The sequence below is a fragment of the Salmo salar genome, chromosome 22 (assembly GCF_965601325.2).
Source record: "Salmo salar chromosome 22, fSalSal1, whole genome shotgun sequence".
Taxonomy (NCBI): domain Eukaryota; kingdom Metazoa; phylum Chordata; class Actinopteri; order Salmoniformes; family Salmonidae; genus Salmo; species Salmo salar.
In genome coordinates this window covers 23,694,953-23,716,722 of record NC_138312.1, presented here as the reverse complement: position 1 = coordinate 23,716,722, position 21,770 = coordinate 23,694,953, and the positions used below count along the sequence as shown (strand labels likewise).

At 41.3% G+C, this 21,770-nt stretch overlaps 1 protein-coding gene across 8 annotated transcripts in view; it reads left to right on the top strand.

The window, feature by feature from the left end:
* The first annotated feature begins 260 nt into the window (after positions 1–260).
* Positions 261–21,770, top strand: part of LOC106583010 (polyhomeotic-like protein 2) — a 47,744-nt gene continuing 26,234 nt past the window's right edge. For 2 of the 8 annotated variants that reach the window (XM_014166733.3, XM_014166732.3), the window contains exons 1-2: positions 12,650–12,855; positions 21,519–21,729. In XM_014166733.3, the coding sequence (XP_014022208.3) occupies positions 12,812–12,855; positions 21,519–21,729 (255 nt within the window). In that variant the 5' untranslated portion in view covers positions 12,650–12,811. Of the gene's footprint in view, positions 341–391; positions 554–12,643; positions 12,856–21,518; positions 21,742–21,770 lie in introns of those variants that run through there. The other 6 variants (XM_014166737.3, XM_045705345.2, XM_014166734.3 and 3 more) reach the window with 6 other exon arrangements.

Below are 21,770 nucleotides of genomic sequence, written 5' to 3'. Positions count from 1 at the left end.
CAGTTCGCATGTAATTGTGGTTTTATATGATCATTATTAAAATGCCAATTTTTACTTATTTTTTCAGAATTGATGCTGACCTCATTAGATGAGATATTTAACAATGCAACATTCTTTTCTTTTTTGCTCTCCCTTTCTTTTTGATCATACGGTATTTTCAAACACTGCGCTGTCTACATAGCTACCAATTTAAAGGCATGAGCCAATAAAAACCGGACAAGGGTTAAATCCCTATGTGTTGCTATGGAGACCATGACAGGTTCCGTAGTACGGATTTGACAGGCGCATGGAAGGGTACTGGAGGGACCGGTTCTGAAAGGGAAGGGGGAGTGCCAAAGAGGTACACGTTCTGTCCATTGGGTGAATACATGTCACATGTTCTATTTCGGAACGCTAATGCATAGATTTTTTTCTCACACCCCTGCTCCTCCACTCGCGCTGGTTTATTCCAAGTGTATCGTATTCAACAATATCCAGTAATGGTGTAGCTAGAATAACAGGAAAGGAGCACGAGAGTATTTCCAAGCAGGGAAGTACAAGGCCTTCGTGGAAGGTATGGCAACAACATTTTATTTCGTTATGAAAGGCCGTTCTTGGCCTCGGTCTTCTAGTTGTACTTCTGCGGTCAATGACCGTGTTTGTCTGAGCATGTGCATGCTAGTCGGGAGGGACCTTTTTTGAGCTGACAGCAACCTTCCGTGTCTGACTGACAGAGCTGGCTGGCTAACATTAGTAGCTACTAGCTAGCTAGACAAGAGGAACTTCAGTGCATGCGTGCAATAAACAGGAACACGCATCAGTTAGAAGGCCTACACGGAACTATTTTGTGGATTAGATTAAAAAAGGAATTGGTTTTTAAAAACACATGCAAGGATCAGTTAGCTGGTGCTCAGCTCTTTGCATGCTCCTTTGCATGCTCCTTTGCATGGGCTGCACATTTACGAACACAGCGCTGCCCTCCCTGGACACTTGGAGGGGATAGGTTGGTGCCTTTTGAGACTGTGTCCCTTGAGTCACGACCCCAAGGTCGTGAGGGGGAGGGGTTGGTTATTTTGACAAGTGCAGCATGTCTGAACTAGAGGCCTTAACGGGTCCAAAACGTAGGGAAATGGACCTGGGGCTATCCCATCCGGACCCAATATGCATAAATGTATCATTTTTTTTTTTATATAGAGACCCGTTCCCGAACGGACCCAAGGACAACCAGACCTGGTCAGACCCGTTTTGATCCAAGTGAGGGAAGCAGCAGAAAAGTCAATTTTGAAGCTAGTTTATTAACTGGAGTTGTTAAAGCATGAGGTAGAGCAAGGTTGTGAGTGTGAGCAAGTGACACTGGGAGGAGTGAGGGAGCGAAGGCAACAAACCAAGCCAACTTGCACCATAGTAGACTAATAGCTGCCATAGGTTATGTGTCATCCAATAGGATTAACATTACTACTGGTCTTGCCTGCATGAAACCGGGAGAAGCTAGTTAAGCTAGCAAGGTAGGCTAATTGAGGCTGCATGCGCATTCTCGTCCTACAGTTACAAACCACATCTCCATTCAGAATATAAAGTTGCAGCCTACCTGTTGGCTCTTGGTCATTGTCTGCTAAATGACATAAATGTAAAAATTAACTGATTAGATATCTTCTAACTTTTGTCCCACACAGAGGCTCTATGACTGTAGCCTATTGCCTCTTTGGTAACTTATGATTGACCAACAACAAGCAGCAGCATAAATTATACTTTTTCTTTCTTGCAGAAGTCATGTTCAGATCTGTATTGGTCCTTCCGGACAAGTCAGTTAAAATTACACATTCCCGTGACAGGTGACATTATTTCAAATTCTGGATCCAGACCCCCATGGGTCCTGGATCGGGTCTTGAGTGTTCGGGTACAGGTGGATCCGTGTAGACCTCTAGTCTGAATGTTCATTGTAGTTACAGGCTCTTATAGTGCCCTTGGCTCTTTCAGTGACCCAAATGAGACCAACAAGATAGGCTACATGACTACCCCACAACTCGGTTCAATGTGTATGTGCATATTACATACAGTAACTTCAGAAAGCATTCATACCCCTTGACTTATTCCACATTTTTGTTTTTACAGCCTGAAATCAAAATGGACTAAATATATATTTTTTCTCACCCATTAACACACAATATATTTGCATATTATTATTTTTTTAATTCTTCCAGCTCTGTCAAGTTGCTTGTGATCATTGCTAGACAGCCATTTTCAAGTCTTGCCATAGATTTTCTAGATGATTTTCAAGTCTTGCCCTAGATTATCTAGACGATTATAAGTCAAAACTGTAACTAGGCCACTCAGGGAAATTACATGTCTTGGTAAGCAACTCCAGTGTATATTTGGCCTTGTGTTTTAAGTAATTGTCCTGCAGAAAGGTGAATTTTTTTCTCCCAATGTCTGTTGGAAAGGAGACAAACAGTTTTTCTTCTAGGATTTTGCCTGTGCTTAGCTCTATTGTTTCTTTTTATCATAAATAACTCCCTAGTCCTTGCCAAGCATACCCATAACATGATGCAGCCGCTGCTATGCTTGAAAATCTGAAGTGGTACTCATGTTAGTTTTGTGGAGTAACTACAATTTTGTTGATCCATCCTCAGCTTTCTCTTATCACAGCCATTAAACTCTGTAACTGTTTTTAAAGTCACCATTGGCCTCATGGTGAAATCCCTGTGCGGTATCCTTCCTCTCCGGCAAATGAGTGAGGAAGGATGCCTGTATCTTTGTAGTGACTGAATCTAGGCCTATTCATACACCATCCGAAGTGTAATTAATAACTTCACCATACTTAAAGGGATATTCAATGTCTGCTTTTAATTTTTATTTTTTTACCCATCTATCAATGGGTGCTCTTCTTTGCGAGGCATTGGAAAACCTCCCTGGTCTTTGTTTCAAATTCACTACTCAACTGAGGGACCTTTCCAGATAATTGTGTGTGGGGTACAGAGATGAGGTAGCTGTGAGACAATAATTTTAAACACTACTATTGCACACCGTCCATGCAATTTGTGACTTGTTAATCCATTTTTTACTCCTGAACTTATTTAGGCTTGCCATAACAAAGGGGTTGAATACTTATTGCCCCAAGACATTTCAGCTTTTCATTTTTTATTAATTTGTAAATATTTCGAAGAACATAATTCCACTGACGTAATGGGATATTGTGTGTATGCCAGTGACACAAAATCTCTTATTTAATTCATTTAAAATTCAGGCTGTATCACAACAACATTTGGAAAAAGCTGTAAATACTTTCTGAAGGCACTATACCAATAGTCACTATGTTAGCTGTCAAATTGGAGATAAGTATGCTCAATTACATTGAAGCGCTTAGAATTTCCTCAAGGCTTTTGAGGTTAATTGTACTGGGACTCTTTTATTGCTCAGTATGACTGAAAATTGTTATGGCTAGAGTATCTCCCCTTGGACCCCAGGTCACAGTGCTCTGGGAGAATCATTCGGAGTAGTGTGTTCAAATAGTACATTCTCAATTTACAGTCATACCCATCATAGTGTGTGTTAGTGGCAGGTTGGCATTTATTGAGATGACTCATACTGGAAGCAGCTCTGCAGTGGTCACTAGCTGGCACAGCCACAAAGTCAAAATCAGATTTGAACCTTATCCTTAACCACACGCCTAACCTTAAATTAAGACCAAAAAGCACATGTTTGTTTCTATGAATTTTTACGATATAACCAATTTAGCATTTGCAGCTTGCCCATCCAGTGGAAACGGCTTAGTTCTGCCTCAAGGGCAAGACTCATGACAAAAAAACTTCTGTGTGTGTGTGTGATTCTCAACACACTCATATTACCCAACTTAATCGGCTGTTCAGATTTCAGAATATTTGACCACAACATGCTATTGGCCAAGGCACTGATTCAGTTGCATTCAAGGCTTCTGAAAGACTATTGAACGATGCAAATCTATGCTATTGGAATAAAGTGGCATTATTTTTATGCTTTAGAGTCTAATCTGTAAATAAGCAGGAGGGGGCACTGACCTTACCCCTTGGCTTGCCCTTGTCCCACCCATAATGCCTCATCAAATAGTTGTATTTATTTACCTCCTTATATAGAGCTAATCCTTTACCACAGAGATCATCATTTTGGGGCGGCAGGTAGCCTAGTGTTTGGGCCAGTAACTGAAAGGTTGCTGGATCGAATCCCCAAGCTGACAAGGTAAAAATCTGTCGTTCTGCCCCTGAACAAGGCAGTTAACCCATTGTTCCCCTGTAGGCCGTCATTGTAAATAAGAGTTTGTTCTTAACCTGTTAGGGCTAGGGGGCAGCATTTGCACGTCTGGATAATTTTTTTTACCCGATTTAATCTGGTTACTAATCCTACCCAGTAACTAGAATATGCATATACTTATTATATATGGATAGAAAACACTCTAAAGTTTCTAAAACTGTTTGAATGGTGTCTGTGAGTATAACAGAACTCATTTGGCAGGCAAAACCCTGAGACATTTTCTGACAGGAAGTGGATACCTGATGTGTTGTATTGACTTTAAACCTATCCCATTGAAAAACACAGGGGTTTAGGAATATTTTGGCACTTCCTATTGCTTCCACTAGATGTCACCAGCCTTTACAAAGTGTTTTGAGTCTTCTGGAGGGAGATCTGACCGAACAAGAGCCATGGAACGATGATGTCCCATTAGACACCTGGCGCGCGAGTTCATGTTGGGTACCCTCGTTCCAATACGTTATAAAAGAGTATGCATTCGTCCACCTTGAATATTATTCATGTTCTGGTTAAAAAAGGCCCTAATGATTTATGCTATACAACGTTTGACATGTTTGAACGAACGGAAATATATTTTTTCCCCTCGTTCATGACGAGAAGTCCGGCTGGCTCACATCATGTGCTAACAAGACGGAGATTTTTGGACATAAATGATGAGCTTTTTTGAACAAAACTACATTCGTTATGGACCTGTGATACCTGGAAGTGACATCTGATGAAGAGAATCAAAGGTAATGGATTATTTACATAGTATTTTCGATTTTAGATCTCCCCAACATGACGTCTAGTCTGTATCGCAACGCGTATTTTTCTGGGCGCAGTGCTCAGATTATTGCAAAGTGTGATTTCCCAGTAAGGTTATTTTTAAATCTGGCAAGTTGATTGCGTTCAAGAGATGTAAATCTATAATTCTTTAAATGACAATATAATATTTTACCAATGTTTTCTAATTTTAATTATTTAATTTGTGACGCTGACTTGACTGCCGGTTATTGGAGGGAAACGATTTCCTCAACATCAATGCCATAGTAAAACGCTGTTTTTGGATATAAATATGAACTTGATAGAACTAAAAATGCATGCATTGTCTAACATAATGTCCTAGGAGTGTCATCTGATGGAGATTGTAAAAGGTTAGTGCATCATTTTAGCTGGTTTTATGGTTTTGGTGACCCTGTCTTTGACTTGACAAAACATTACACACAACTCTTGTAAATGTACTGTCCTAACATACTCTAAATTTATGCTTTCGCCGTAAAACCTTTTTGAAATCGTAAAACGTGGTTAGATTAAGGAGATGTTTATCTTTCAAATGGTGTAAAATAGTTGTATTTTTGAAAAATTTGAATTTTGACATTTATTTGGATTCAAATTTGCCGCTCTTGAAATGCACCTGCTGTTGATGGAGTGCACCACGGGTGGCACGCTAGCGTCCCACCTAGCCCCAAGAGGTGTTCTTAACTGACTTGCCTAGTTAAATAAAGTAAAAAAATAAAATCCCCACAGGCAAGAGACCTGGTCACAGGGGGATTGGTTTCTGCAGACTTTAGCTGTATGAACCCACCAGCCTAGGCCTCTTGTCTTCTACCAGGGAATACCGATTATGCCTGGCCCTCCACTGCATCCCAGGGAAAGAGGGATAATTAAAGACTGTTGCTGTCATGGCAGTCTGGGCCCCTTTGTGGATGGACGCTTGGCGTTAGTTTGAACCAGGATTGTCAGTGAGTGTCTGCTGGCTTGTAACTGCAAAGTTATCTTTTCTCATCCACGACTAAAGGTATAGGTCCCGTGTGGCTCAGTTGGTAGAGCATGGTGTTTGCAACGCCAGGGTTGTGGGTTCGATTCTCACGGGGGACCAGTACGGGGGAAAAAATGTATGAAATGTATGCATTCACTACTGTAAGTCGCTCTGGATAAGAGCGTCTGCTAAACGACAAAAAATGTAAATGTAAAATGTAAACAAGATTAGTTGCCGATTTCACTTTATTGACTGAAACTAGAGTTAGTTCAAAGTAAGCAGTGAGACAGTTCATGTCTAAGGGCAGGCTAGCCTATATTTACCATTATGACACTGAGGTGTCACAGCACATTGTGTCCCAGCGCAAACATTTCTTAAAACATTGAGAATGGTATCAGAGCAGAACATCCAGCCAAGGGTTTTGGAAGACCTTGGGAGACCCTGACTATCATGACAAAACAAGGGCATAGCAGGCTAGTCACCCAGCTGCATTGAAGATATAGTTGACTGGTAAGGAGCCAAGTCAGTCAACATCTGGTTTTGCCAGTCTTGTCAGGTCCTCCCAGGGGCAGGCTGGCCCACAGCTGGCATAGACATGCTAAATGTCTTCTGATGAAGCCAGGGCTTTCAATACTCTGTGCTCACTACCAGTGATCATGCCTGACCTATTTCTCCCTTTGTAGGGGAATGGTTCTTTTGAGATTGAGTCATAGAATAGTGTCTGGGTTGACGCATATTGCTGATCTGCGGTTTTGGGAGTGCTGTTTGATACAGGTATTTATAGACTGGACTAAGAGAGGAATGTTCAGAATGGGATAAGATACTGCGGTTTTGTTATTTAGGTTTACAGGGGGAGTCAGCAGGATTTTAAAACGTAACAATTAGTCTAAAGGCGTCAGCATGTTTCAGTTCGGCTAGACGAACCGAACAAGTGTGCTCTCATACTCCCTCAAAAGACCTTCGTTTTTGAAGTACCGTAGTACCGCAATAGTATGGTTTGCTCATTTTGAGAAGCCTTCGTCAGTATACACTTCCTCAAAATAGTCTGAATTAGTCTAGGATGGCTCAAGAAATCTGTTTTATTAATTTTGTTTTTGCCCGGGGACCTTAGTCGTGCAATAGATGTTTGGTGCAGTATTTCTCAATTACAAATGTCCATGAAAACAAGACTTCTCTCGTTGATTGACACCAAACACTTTATTGAAAATTCCTTACTGTTGACCAATCACTGACGAAAGGGCATAGACTTCGGCTCCGGACTTTGGCTTGCCTCCAGAAAAAATGTGTGCCCGAAAAACCCTCACCAAAGTCAAAAATGAACAAAAACGTCACAAAATCTCATCATAATATATCCACAAACTCCTCCGAATTGTTTTGTTTGGAAAGCATGCAAATGCTTTAAGTGGCATTCTAAATTAAGATGTAGAGAAGAACAGAGAGAGCAGGCAGGTCCCTTGGGGTACATCTGGTGTGGGTGTTGTAGTATGGCCCACACTTCCTTAGGGAATGGGCCATGTGTGGCGGAGTGTCAACACTCACACACATACGCACAAGACACCACTGCCACGCATCCAGTACACACACCTGGAAGGGGGCCAGGCTCTCTTTGTACTACTCAGCTGTGTAAGAAAAGTCTATCAGAGGCAGACGACTCAATTACACCCCAGTCCTATCGGGCCTCTGGATCAAGGGAGACTTTCTCGCTCTCGTTACACACTCCAACAAATGTAGTACACTGACTGTCATTTTGGACAGTACTCATTGACCATTCTACAACCTCAAGGGATGGCCTACATTCGATTTCCATGGAGTGAACAAAATCGACAGTATGAACTTAAATTGTAAGTTATGAGCATTCTCACAAATCAATTTCGTACTTCAGAATCTCTTAAGTGCCACAAGATGGCATTTCAACATTTAATTACTACAAAATTCTACATTCTGTGATCAATTTGAAATTGAACTAAATGAATTCATAATGATCGATAAGAATTCAGTCGATGACCCATGGATTCTATGAGATGCCACCAAAGGTTTTATAAAAAAGAATGTCACTGCATTTGCATCTGGGTTGAATAAATCACAGTGAAAGAAGATATTGGAAATGTTGTTAACTTTTCTCAACACACTTTTCAGACCAGGTAGCTGTTACTTTTTCCAAAGTCAAAAGTTAATTTATTGATAAAACCAAGCAGAATTTGCCATCCATTGGGTTAGATTCAACCATTACTTCCATGGTAATCATCTGCCGTTTGGCCAACAAGCTATGAAGTAATAATTGATTAGCTGATATAGCAACAATTGAATCAGTAATTCCCTGTTTCAATCAGAACCCAAATGAATCAATCAAAGATTCTCCCGCTTCTTCAAAGAACTGTAATCCTCTGATTGTAAATCCACATCAAGCCACACAAAGTCCTTTCTAAAAGAATGAAGAACCACATATCTCAGAGGAAGCCACCTCGCTGGGAGCCCTAATCTCTCTCAATGAACTCAAAAGGGCATTGGATACCATGAATAAAGGCAAATCACCTGGCTGGGATGGTATTCCTCCTGAGGTCTATTTAACATTTTGGAATCCGTTATGTTCACTATTGCTCAGAATTATTAATACAGCCATTCACAAAGGTTAATTTGTGAGCGATGTGAATACAACACTTTACTTTTATTTATTTTTTAAAAGATAAGGATGCCACCTAGTGTTATCACCATCACCCACTATCTTTGATAAACGCACATTAAACTGTTTTCCAAAATGTTGTCCCGTCTAGAGACTTTCTTACCCAAATTGATCCACAAGGACCAAAGCGGTTTTGTTAAAAAGCGTTCATCCTCAGATAACCTCAGACTATTACATATCTTAGAAGCTTCATCAGAAACAACAGCTCCTTGGGCTGTATTATCTCTCAATGCAGAAAAAGCTTTTGATAAACTAGTATGGTCATATCACTGGTCTGTCTTGAAAGACATGGGAATTGAATTTAAAATCTACTGATCACTTCATCTCATTATACACAGACAATATTTTACTATATCCAGACAATGTATCTCAATTGCTCCCAAAAACATTGAAGATCGTAGATATATTTCAGCTTCATCTCAAGTTATAAAATGAATCTAACCAAATCAGCCCTACTGCCTCGACCCCGATGGAGGACTTTCCCATTTTAAATATTTGGGAGTAGATATATTTCCTCCTTTTTAGATGAAACCATTGCCAGAAACTTTTAACAGAAGATCAAATCAGTTCAATCTGACCTCCGTAGATGGAATAATATCCCAGTTTCTTTAACTGGCACTAATCTCTATCGGCAAAATGAATATATTGCCACAGCTACATTCCTGTAGTTCAATGCTTCCCATGGTTCCCCCTTCTGGCAATTGGGATAAAATTCATAGTGCTGTTTCAAAATATTCTGTCTGGACAATTGTATTTAACATTCGTGACAGACGGGATGTATGTTTTTGTCAATGGAAAAAAGTGTGACGATGCTTTCAAAGCAAGGGATAGCCTCAGCACGTCGGGGCTAGCTAATAGGTAGAGAGCATGTTGTAGTTCTCTCATACTATACTGAACAAAAATATAAACTTAACATGCAACAATTTTAAAGATTTTACTGAGTTACAGTTCATATAAGGAAATCAGTTAATAGAAATACATTCATTAGGCCCTAATCTATGGATTGGAGGTCGACCGATTATGATTTTTCAACGCCAATACCAATTATTGGATGACCAAAAAAAGCCGATACCGATTAATCGGCCTATTTATTTATTTGTAATAATGACAATTACAATAATACTGAATGAACACTTTTATTTTAACTTAGTATAAATCATCAATCAAATCAATTTTGCTTCAAATAAATAATGAAACCTGTGCATTTTGGTTTAAATATGCAAAAACAAAGTGTTGGAGAATGCTACCATAACCCCACCGCCACCATGGGGAACTCTATTCACAACATTGACATCAGCAAACCGCTCGTCCACGCGACGCCATACACTTCTGTGGTTGGACCTACAACCAAATTCTCTACAACAATGCTGGAGGCGGCTTATGGTAGAGAAATTAATATTCTATTCTCTGGCAACAGCTCTGGTGGACATTCTTGCAGTCAGCATGCCAATTGCACGCTCCCTCAACTTGACATGTGGCATTGTGTTGTGACGAAACTGCACATTTTAGTGGCATTTTATTGTCCCCAGCACAAGGGGCACCTGTGTAATGATCATGCGGTTTAATCAGTTTCTTTATATACCACACCTGTCAGGTGGATGGATTATCTTGGCAAAGGAGAAATGCTCACTAACGGGGATGTAAACAAATTTGTCCTCAAAATTTGAGCGACGCTTTTTGTGCATATGGAACATTTCTGGGATCTATTATAGCAGCTCATGAAACAAGGGACCAACACTTTACATGTTGTTTTTGTTCAGTGTAGTTTGCGGTCTTTCCAGCTTCAGTTTGACGTGATTTTGTTAAAGTGTAGTTGGCTAGCTCCTATGAACAGTGTCCTGACAAAGCACAGTCAAAATCTAAATTGTGCATCGTTATCTCATTGGATGTATCATGTATCTAAGTAAATGTCACTACAAAACAGATTAAGCAAATGCAACTACGTTGCTGTTATTCTGGCTGCACTGTTTGACTTGACTGTGTTATCCGTAGTTGGCTGGCTAGCTAGCTAGCAAGGGATAAGAACTTTGCCAACCAGCATGGCAATGGAACATTTAGAACAAACGTCTGGGTCGCCTCCATAGATACAGAACAGAAAGATTGGATGATTGTGTTGCGTCTCTGGCAACCTAACCGATATAATGAATGACCAGACGACTTGGGTAGCAACCCTAGATTTGTGTCGGGACTATATCTCGTGGAAGGATGAAATAGTATGAATAAATTGATCAAAATAATGTTTAAAAAAAAAAAAAAGTCAATTATTTGAATATGTTTGTAACCTGTTGTATAAAACTGATAATGCCCTTGAAGCCGGTGTTTGTCGGCCCGAGACGATCCCTGCGCCACTATACCCTCAACTCTGGCTTCTCTGGCATTATCACTTAAATATGAGATGTATTTCAAACTGTGATATGTTTTTTGATGCACAAGGAATATTCCTTCTAAATTAGGCCCACTAGATCATTGTTAGATATTATGGAGAATGAATATTCTGCAGTACCCTAGATACAGGAACTGTGAAAGGAATTGATTCATGCCAAAGCTGTCCCACAGAAGAAGAAAGAAAAACGTATATGCCTTCTAAATATAGATGAGTGTTTTTTCCTTTTAGAGCCCCAGAAGAGCCTCTTGGAATAAGAAATGGGCATATTGAGTTAAAGTTGTGGTCCACACCATTAACTCCACACCTTTTTAACTCAATATGCCCATTTCTTATTCCAAGAGGTTCTTCTGGGACTTGGGATGGCCATGAGACAGGAGGTCCAGACGAACAGTGGTGGGGGGGGGGGGGGGGTTTGTGGGGTAGGCTAGACGCCAGACTTTCTCAGAGGACATGTTTGTTTTCCAATACAAACAAGCCACACCATGGCCATCCCAAGCCCTGGGCTGTCTGTCAGACAGTGCATCAAAACAGATCTGACGCATGACAGCTTTCCCTTCCCATTCCTCTCTCATCTCCAACCCTTCCCGACCCATCCCAGTCCCCAAGCTCATTTTCCTTGCTCTGGAACTCAAGGTTCATGCTTTCTCCTCCACCGGCAGGCAGCTAGGCTAATCTATATGCTAATGAGAAGATTATAATCAATGAAAGCTATGCCTACCAGGCCCCAATCAATACGTTACGGCAGCAAACCACTGAAATGTTTGCATTTCATACAGCCAGACATGTTATAAGGTGTGATGGTCTTTGGTGTTTTTAATGTGGTTGGGAGGAGTGCCATCATCAAGCAGCTGATTACACCTGTCAGTCTATTATTTTATAGGCTTATGAATGCAATGTATTGGCCATAGTATTTTTTTATATTGTGACATTTGAATTCCACTGAAAACAAAACCAATTTAATTTTGCTCATATCTATAGTCCTCTTCAATTATCTTTTCAATTTATGTGCGCCATAATGAAATGCCTCTAATTGTGTGGCTCTTTTCATGTTTTTGTCAGATATAATTTAGATAATTTGAGAAATATACTCAATAAATCTTTCAAACAGACTGCCATAATACCCAATAATATTGCATATTTTTTCCAGTTCCTATTAGCTTATTTGCTAGAGGATTCCCATGACTAGCATATATGATCCTATCCTGTATGTTTATGATTGTGTGTAGACTATAATAATGAATGATTATAGACTGTTATAACCCATGTCCTAATGCAATAATAACAGATGGAATCACATTTTCTGTAATAAAACCCATAAAATATATATAAATAGATAGGACTATACATTTACAGATTGGGTTTTGTACTTACCCAATATGGTTTTGATGCTGGTTAGAATATTATGTGGCTGAGGCTGCATACTACCAAATTCAGTATTCTGGCAGGGGGAGGGTAGAGGGTGAAATCATTACCACCATCTATATTAGAGGGGCTGCTGCCGACCAATCGGCATGCTGCACTGCATGGGGATTCCATAGGCACCCTGTTGGTTGTCGCTAGGATACCACATAATCAGGAGGAAGACAGGGGATAGGTTGGCGGGCTGTGTCTGTGTTGATGCTGGGATGGGGAACAGAGCAGAGTGTTCGTAGGGGATAGAGAGAGAGGCTGAGGTTTGGTTGGCTCCATCACACAGACACAGTCAGACAAAGAGGAGCAGCATCCTACAGGACCAGGGTCCCGGGGGATGGGGCATCACACTCCCGCAGCGCGCTGGGGGGGCCAGAGGAGGTAGGAGCATCATGGGCTTTGTCTCTGTGGCACCCCTCTTTCTATTATAGCCATAAGCCTTGCCGTAAAGCCATTAATGTACATATCCTATGCTCCTTTCCTATATTGATCATGGTTTTTGACTGTGTTTTGCGGTATATATTTAGTGTGTCATTACAAATTGGCTAGAGCTCGTTACGTGATGGGGGCTCTTGTCCTTGCTGCACTCAGCTCTGTATAGACCGCCTGTCTGTCTGTGTTTAAAGCTCTTGTCCTCTGAACTATATGCAAATCTTCAGACATCAGACAGATGGTTATTTTAGTCTTGGAATGACAAGAGCAAGCCCATGAATCGAATATAATTTATTTCTGTTAATACTGGATGTAGGGGTTTGTGGGCCATGGATTTGTAACATCTTGGTGTGTAGGGGCTTGGTTTACGATACTGCAAACTCCTAGTGTAGCCCCGTGCTCTAATCAACCCAATGCAGAATTCCTGCTGCCTGCCAGTCGAGCTGGTCGAGTGGGGGTTCCATGACTGATGGATGAGTGATTCCTCTTGGAGAGATGGGGGCAGCAGCATTGCCAGAGGGGAATCCCTCCCTGCCTAAACGGGCTTTAAGACCCAGGCTGTTCCTGTGGAATGCTACACCACGATGAGGAGGACAAGGCTTTGTTCGACCTAAAATCACTGTGTAACCAGACTAGATGTCAAGCATAAATCTCTCACTGGGGCAGGCAAGTTAATTATAGGGGGGACATCCAGATGTGAAGTAATGCTCTCAATGATTGGAATTATTGGCAGGAAAAGGCTTTTGTATTGTAGCTTATAGCCATGGATAACCAGTAAACATATGGCACCTATTAGCTAGTCCAGTTCTGCGTGTGGTAGTAAACACTACCAAACTTTACAGGGGAACAAGGTGAGGTTTGTCTTCACTGGATGGTTCTTAACCTACCGTGCAATGTAGGCATTGGCTGTATCATATGGCACCTTGCATTAACCCACTGAAAATAGAATTAAGAGGGGAGAGGAAATGGCTTAGGAATTGCTGCATAGCTACTACAGACTTTTTTTTTAATGACTTCCATCGCAACTCTACCCCAACCACTCACACAGTCAAAATCCACAATCCATTCCAAACACTCAACCTGAGCCCTATGCCCTCTCTCTTCCTCCAAGCTCCCTTAACCCCTCAGCTGTTCTGCTCTCTCAGCCACTCCATCTCATCTGCCCAGTGTACTCTGAACCTCACGTCCTCTGCTAATGGAACAGTATGGCACTAGGGGACAGTCGGTCACTAGGATGCTTCCGCTGCTCTAGAGTCCACTACTAATCTGCTAATTTTCACATGTTGGAGACAGAAAGGGTTCAGTAGCCAAAAGCCTAATATAAGCCTGATAGTAGACAGTTTCAGTATCAGTGTACTTTAACTTAATTGAAGTCATTATCACACCAGCTGTGATTAGATACTTTTATTTAACTTAAACGTGTCACTGGAATTCATTGTCTTTCAGAATGCACTCTTCTCCCCTTATTTGACATCATGCTCACCATTAGACATGTTGAAGAAAGTGTTGTTGCTGTGGTAATCTGAGAATGGTGGGGAAAGTTTATTTAAAAAGGCCCCTGAAACTCAATTCCTCTTCTCGGTTATGTATTTCAATACAAAATCAAACAAAACTGAATGGCTTCATTCATTAGAGAGCTCACACAGTGTGATGGAGCCTGTGATGATGTGGACTGCATCTAGGCCTAGCTTAAGTATTGGGTGGCATTATATATATTTTTGTCTCTGTACTCCAGCACTATCAACTTTAATTTGAAGGTATTTTCAATCCTATCGGGTGAACCATTTAGAAATTACACCAGTTTGTGTACGTAGTCCCCTCCATTTTATGGGACCAGAAGTATTGGCACATTCACTTATCTATATGTGTATTAATGGTGGTGGAAGATTGTTTTATTAAGGCAGTACGCTAGGGCTGTCCCCAACTAAAACAAAATATTAGTCGAACAAGAGTCATCTGTTCTTTCGACTGGTTCAAACGTGTATTTTTCCATATATAGACACACCCTATGTGTTTTCATAAAATCAACTATATGTAGGCTATTGTTGGATGCTTTACGCACACTGTAATTTAAATAATCAAGACACACAAATGACTCGAGGGAGCCAGAGAAGGCCTAACCAGAAGGGGGGGAAAAGCTTGTTCCCGAACAAACCACCTCCTGCTGCTGGCCTTCGCAGATTCTACCATTACGCTTCCGAAGTTACTGGTAGTAGGCTACACCAGGGTTCGGCAACCTTTTTTCATTTGGAGTGCCAATTTATCTTAACATTTGTACCGATCCACGTGCCAGTTATGATTTTCATATGCACCTTTTCGTGGACCAGTTTAATTTATTTTATAATAAAGTCTTATCTCAAGCATTTGTCATGTGATTAATAAAGATTATATCTAAATGAAAATGATACAAATCAAAAAGTAACTTCTATTGCCATTGCCAACTATGTTATGTACTAATACATAAAGCCTACAAATAAACATTGCAGCCTGCAGGTAGAAAAGATCCTGATTTAAAAATCATGTTGGCTATGCCTGGCCTGTCTGCAAGGAACTCAAAACTTTGTATCAACTTGGTCCATCCTCAAGCTTGCTAACAAATTTGCAACATTGTATAAAATATTCTAGGTCCTCAGTTTCCAGAGCCAGTGAGCTCCAGACAGACACAGCTGTAGGCTATTTGAGCAAGGGATAAGAAGTAATCAGGTAGGCCTATTTTATGAGGTTTTAACCCTTTCACGTCGAGCGGTTATCAAAAGGGAGAGTGCTGGAAAGATTTTTACAAGCGGGCTCAATTGACAAACTGTTGTCATTCTCAATGGATGTCAAAACAGGCTTTGTTTACTTTCTGTTTTGAGGTGAAGAAAAAAAGAACTTTGAGAAGCTCCACAGCTCTTTAGTGGTGGTGCGTTAAGACAATCAGAAATACTATCAGATCCCCAAATGGGCACATGTATAAGCCTACGCTTACTCAACATTGACAGGAGCGCTCCAAACAAAACACAATTTAATAAACTGACAACCTGTAAATGGAATGAAATAAACCAAAACTTGTTCATCACAAGTGTAGCTTAGGTTGTGCGCTCTGCAAACAATGTGTCCACTCCAATATGTTGAATGCATTAACAGAAGTTACAGTAACCAAACAAACATTGTAAATCAAATCGAACTTTGTCACATGCGCCGAAAACAACAGGTGCAGATCTTACTGTGAAATGCTTACTTATAAGCCCTTGACCAGTTCAATAAATAGTTAAGAAAATATTTACCAAATAAACTAAAGTAAAAAATTATAAAAAGTAACACAATAAAATAACAATAACGAGGCTATATACAGGGGGTACCGGTACCGAGTCTATGTGCGGGGGTAGATTAGTTAGTAATTTGTACATGTAGGTAGGGGTAAAGTGACTATGCATAGATAATAAACAGCGAGTAGCAGCAGTGTACAAACAAATGGTGGGGAGGGGGTTTGGGGTCGTCAATGTAAATAGTCTGGGTGGCCATTTTATTCATTGTTCAGCAGTCTTATGGTTTCGGGTAGAAGCTGTTAAGGAGCCTTTTGGTCCTAGACCGCTTGCCGTGTGGAAGCAGAGAGAACAGTCTGACTTGGGTGACTGGAGTCTTTGACAATTTTCGAATCAAATTTTATTGGTCACATACACGTGTTTAGCAGATGTTATTGCGGGTGTAGCGAAATGCTTGTGCTTCTAGCTCCGCAAGTGTAGTAATATCTAACAAATTACACTAACACACACACACACACACACACACACACACACACACACACACACACACACACACACACACCTAAGTAAGAATGAATAAAGACTATATACATATGGATGAGCGACGTCCGAGCGGAACGGACTAAGATACCGTAGAATAGCTTAGAATACAGTGTATACATATGAGATGAGTAATGCCAGATATGTAAACATTAAAGTGACTAGTGTGCCATTCCTTAAAGTGGCCAGTGATTTCTAGTCTATGCCTATAGGCAGCAGCCTCTAATGTGCTAGTGATGGCTGTTTTAGCAGTCTGATGGCCTTGAGATAAATGTATTATTATTTTATTTTTTTTTGGGGGGGGGGTTTCCTCTGACACCATCTAGTATATAGGTCCTGGATGGCATGAAGCTTGGCCCCAGTGACGTCCTTGGCCGTATGCAATACCCTCTGTAGCTCCTTACGGTCAGATGCCGAGCAGTTGTCATACCAGGCGGTGATGAAACCGGTCCGGATGCTCTCGATGGTGCAGCTGTAGAACTTTTTGAGGCTCTGGGGACCCATGACAAATCTTTTCAGTCTCCTGAGGGGGAAAATGTGTTGTCGTGCCCTCTTCATGACTGTCTGGACCATGATATTTCATTGGTGATGTGGACACCAAGGAACTTAACTCTCAACCCGCTCCACTACATCGCCGTCGATTTTAATGGGGGCCTGTTCGGCCCATCTTTTCCTGTGGTCTACGATCAGCTCCTTTGTCTTGCTCACATTGAGGGAGAGGTTGTTGTCCTGGCACCACACTGCCAGGTCTCTGACATCCTCCCTATAGGCTGTCTCATCATTGTCGGTAATCAGGCCTACCACTGTTGTGTTGTCAGCAAACTTAATGATGGTGTTGGAGACGTGTTTGGCCACGCAGTCGTGGGTGAACAGGGAGTACAGGAGGGGACTAAGCACACCCCCCTGAGGGGCCCCAGTGTTGAGGATTAGTGTGGCAGATGTGTTGTTGCTTACCTTTACCACCTGGGGGTGGCCCGTCAGGAAGTCCAGGATCCAGTTGCAGAGAGGTGTTTAGTCCCAGGGTCCTTAGCTTATTGATGAGCTTTGTGGGCACTATGGAGTTGAATGCTGAGCTGTAGTCAATGAACAACATTCTCACATAGGTGTTCCTTTTGTCCAGGTGATAAAGGGCAGTGTGGAGTGCAATTAAGATTGCGTCATCTGGATCTGTTGGGGCGGTATGCGAATTGGAGTGAGTCTAGGGTAGAGGTCGACCGATTATGATTTTTCAATACCGATTATTGGAGGACCCACAAAAAAAAAGCTGATACCGATTAATCAGCCGTTTTTTTTTTGTTTTGTTTTTTTTTTACATTTATTTGTAATAATGACAATTGCAACAATACTGAATGAACACTTTAAAAAAAATGTTTAACTTAATATAATACATAAAACAAATCAATTTAGCCTCAAATAAGTAATGAAACATGTACCATTTGGTTTTAAATAATGCAAAAACAAAGTGTTGGAGAAGAAAGTAAAAGTGCAATATGTGTCATGTAAAAAAGGTAACGTTTAAGTTCCTTGCTCAGAACATGAGAACATATGAAAGCTGGTGGTTCCTTTTAACATGAGTCTTCAATATTCCCAGGTAAGAAGTTTTAGGTTGAGGTTATTATAGGAATTATAGGACTATTTCTCTCTACCATTTGTGTTTCATATACCTTTGACTATTGGATGTTCTTATAGGCACTATAGTATTGCCAGTGTAACAGTATAGCTTCCGTCCCTCTCCTCACCCCTACCTGGGCTCGAACCAGGAACACATCGAAAACAGCCACCCTCGAAGCATCGTTACCCATCGCTCCACAAAAGCTGCGGCCCTTGCAGAGAAAAGGGGAACAACTACTCAAAGTTTCAGAGCGAGTGATGTTTGAAACGCTATTAGCGTGCACCCCACTAACTAGATAGCAATTTCACATCGGTTACACCAACCTAAACAGAGCTGTGCTTGAAGCATTGCGAAGAGCTGCTGGCAAACGCAAGAAAGTGCTGTTTGAATGAATGCTTACGAGCCTGCTGCTGCCTACCACCGCTCAGTCAGACTGCTCTATCAAATCATAGACTTAATTATAACATAATAACACACACAAATACGAGCCTTAGGTCATTAATATGGTCAAATCCGGGAAACGATCATTTCGAAAATAAAACGTTTATTCTTTCAGTGAAATACGGAACCGTTCCGTATTTTATCTAACGGGTGGCATTCATAAGTCTATATATTGCTGTTACATTGCACAACCTTCAATGTTATGTCATAATTACGTAAAATCTTTGCAAATTAGTTTGCAACGAGCCAGGCGGCCCAAACTGTTCCATATACCCTGACTCTGCGTACAATGAACACAAGAGAAGTGACACAATTTCACTAGTTTAATATTGCCTGCTAACATGATTTTCTTAACTAAATATGCAGGTTTAAAAAAATATACTTCTGTGTATTGTTTTTAAGAAAGGCATTGATGTTTATGGTTAGGTACATTCGTGCAACGATTGTGCTTTTTTCGCAAATGCGCTTTTGTTTAATCATCCCCCGTTTGGCGAAATAGGCTGTCTTTGTTAGGAAGAAATAGTCTTCACACAGTTCGCAACGAGCCAGGCGGCCCAAACTGCTGCATATACCCTGACTCTGTTGCACAGAACGCAAGAGAAGTGACACAATTTCCCTAGTTAATAGAAATTCATGTTAGCAGGCAATATTAACTAAATATGCAGGTTTAAATATATATACCTGTGTATTGATTTTAAGAAAGGCGCTTTTTTTCGCGAATGCGCTTGTTAAATCACCCGTTTGTCAAAGTAGGCTATGATTCAATGATAAATTAACAGGCACCGCATCGATTATATGCAACGCAGGACAAGCTAGATAACTACACATGGTTGATGATATTACTAGTTTAACTAGTGATTATGTTAAGATTGATTGTTTTTTATAAGAAGTTTAATGCTAGCTAGCAACTTACCTTGGCTTCTTGCTGCAATTGCATAACAGGTAGTCAGCCTGCCACGCAGTCTCCTCGTGGAGTGCAATGTAATCGGCCATGATCGGTGTCCAAAAATGCCGATCGCCGATTGTTATGAAAACTTGAAATCGGCCGTAATTAATCGCCCATTCCGATTAATCGGTCAACCTCTAGTCTAGGGTATCCAGGATGATGCTGTTGATGTGAGCCATGACCAGCCTTTCAAAGCACTTCATGTCTACCGACGTGAGTGCTACGTAGCGGTAATCATTTAGGCAGGTTACCTTAGTGTTGTTCGGCACAGGGACTATGGTGGTCTGCTTTAAACACGTAGGTATTACAGACTCTGTCAGGGAGAAGTTGAAAATGTCAGTGAAGGCACTAGCGAGTTGGTCTGCACATGCTCTGAGTACACGTCCTGGTAATCCGTCTGTCCCCGCGGCTTTGTGAATGTTGACCTGTTTAAAGGTCTTACTCACATCATCTACCGAGAGCGTTATCACACAGTCGTCCAGAACAGCTGGTACTTTCATGCATGCTTCAGTGTTGCTTTCCTCGAAGAAGGCATAAAAGGCATTTAGCTTGTCTGGTAGGCTCACGTCACTGGGCAGCTCGCAGCTGCGTTTCCCTTTTGTAGTTTATTATAGTTTTCACACCCTGCCACATCCGATGAGCGTCAGAGCTGGTGTAGATTAGAAATTATGGGATTTAACGGTAAATGTACTACTGATGATACTGGTGTGCCATGGATTAGTCCACTGAGACAGCAAGACATGACATAATTTTTTTTTTTTTTGCAACTGCTCGACGAAAAAATGTTTGATCAACCGAACAATCGTCCGGTCGACTAAATGGTGTCAGCCCTACAGTATGCATATTTCCCCAGTTTCTTTCCACCAACGAGCGATTTAAATCGAGTTAAGGAGGAAACTGACGTCTTTCTCAGCGCAAATCGTAATCCATGGTTTGTTTATGTTTTAGCATTTATCAGCATTTATAGTTTACACATTTCTGGCTCACTACAATTCAGTAGAAAACACATGGCAGTTACCAAGCTACATTCATTGGAAAATATGTTCACATCCAAATATTATTAGCATTTTTCCATTGCATTTCTTCATTGTTAAGCACGTTTGTTTCTTCCCGGTTCTACTGATCTGTTTTCCTGCGCTCTGCCAAATGGCGTCCTTGAGAGGAACACACTATTATTGATTGGCGTGACATCATTGGGGAAGACCATTTGGCCTAATATTCAATAATTATTATTATTATTATTGTTGTTGTTGTTATTGTATGTATATTTGAAAATATTAATCCAGTAAATATTTACTGGAAACGCATTGAGAATTCCTGTTCTCCCTACGCATCGCGCCAATAGGGTTAACTCACTTTGTGGGAATTGTAACATGACTGATATAGAGATGATCGCCACACTGCCCCCTCCCACCGGGAAGGCACGCCCTTGTGCTTCAACTACTCAGCCCCCTCACACGTCCAGGCTGTGCGTTCAGGTGCATCACGCAAATGGGGTTAACCCACTTGGTGGAAATTGTAATGTGGCTCATATAGCGAGGATCGCTATTATATGTATGCTCAATGTCTATGCCCAGTGTCTATGATAAATATATATGCTCAATTGTGTCCCATGTTAGCACAAGTGCTGAAATGAGACAAGTGCAGTATGTATACATGCAACATTTTGCATCATCTTAGGAAAGTCATGTCATTCTTATACAGGCTTATAGGCTTTAGGGTTGCTTCATGAAGTTACACTGAATAGGCCAACACAGTGACTGGTTGGTTGGACATGGCCCAATATGTCTGAGCCCTATGGCTTCATTGTAACTCTCCTGTTTTGTAGGTTCAGGAGAGCTTGTCCAAAGGGCAGCAGGGGAAGGGCCAAACGAGGAGAGGGCACCATGGACAGTGAACATGGGCCTCCAGCCTCCAGTGCCAGCAGCACTGGGACCACCGCCTCCAGCACAAGTACCACCAGCAGCAGCAGTGCGGGGAGGCAGGCTGTGCCTCACATCTCTGTGTACAGCGGGATTCCTGACAGGCAGACGGTTCAGGTAAACTTCAGGGTAAAAAGAAACATGCCAGTCCAGTGTCA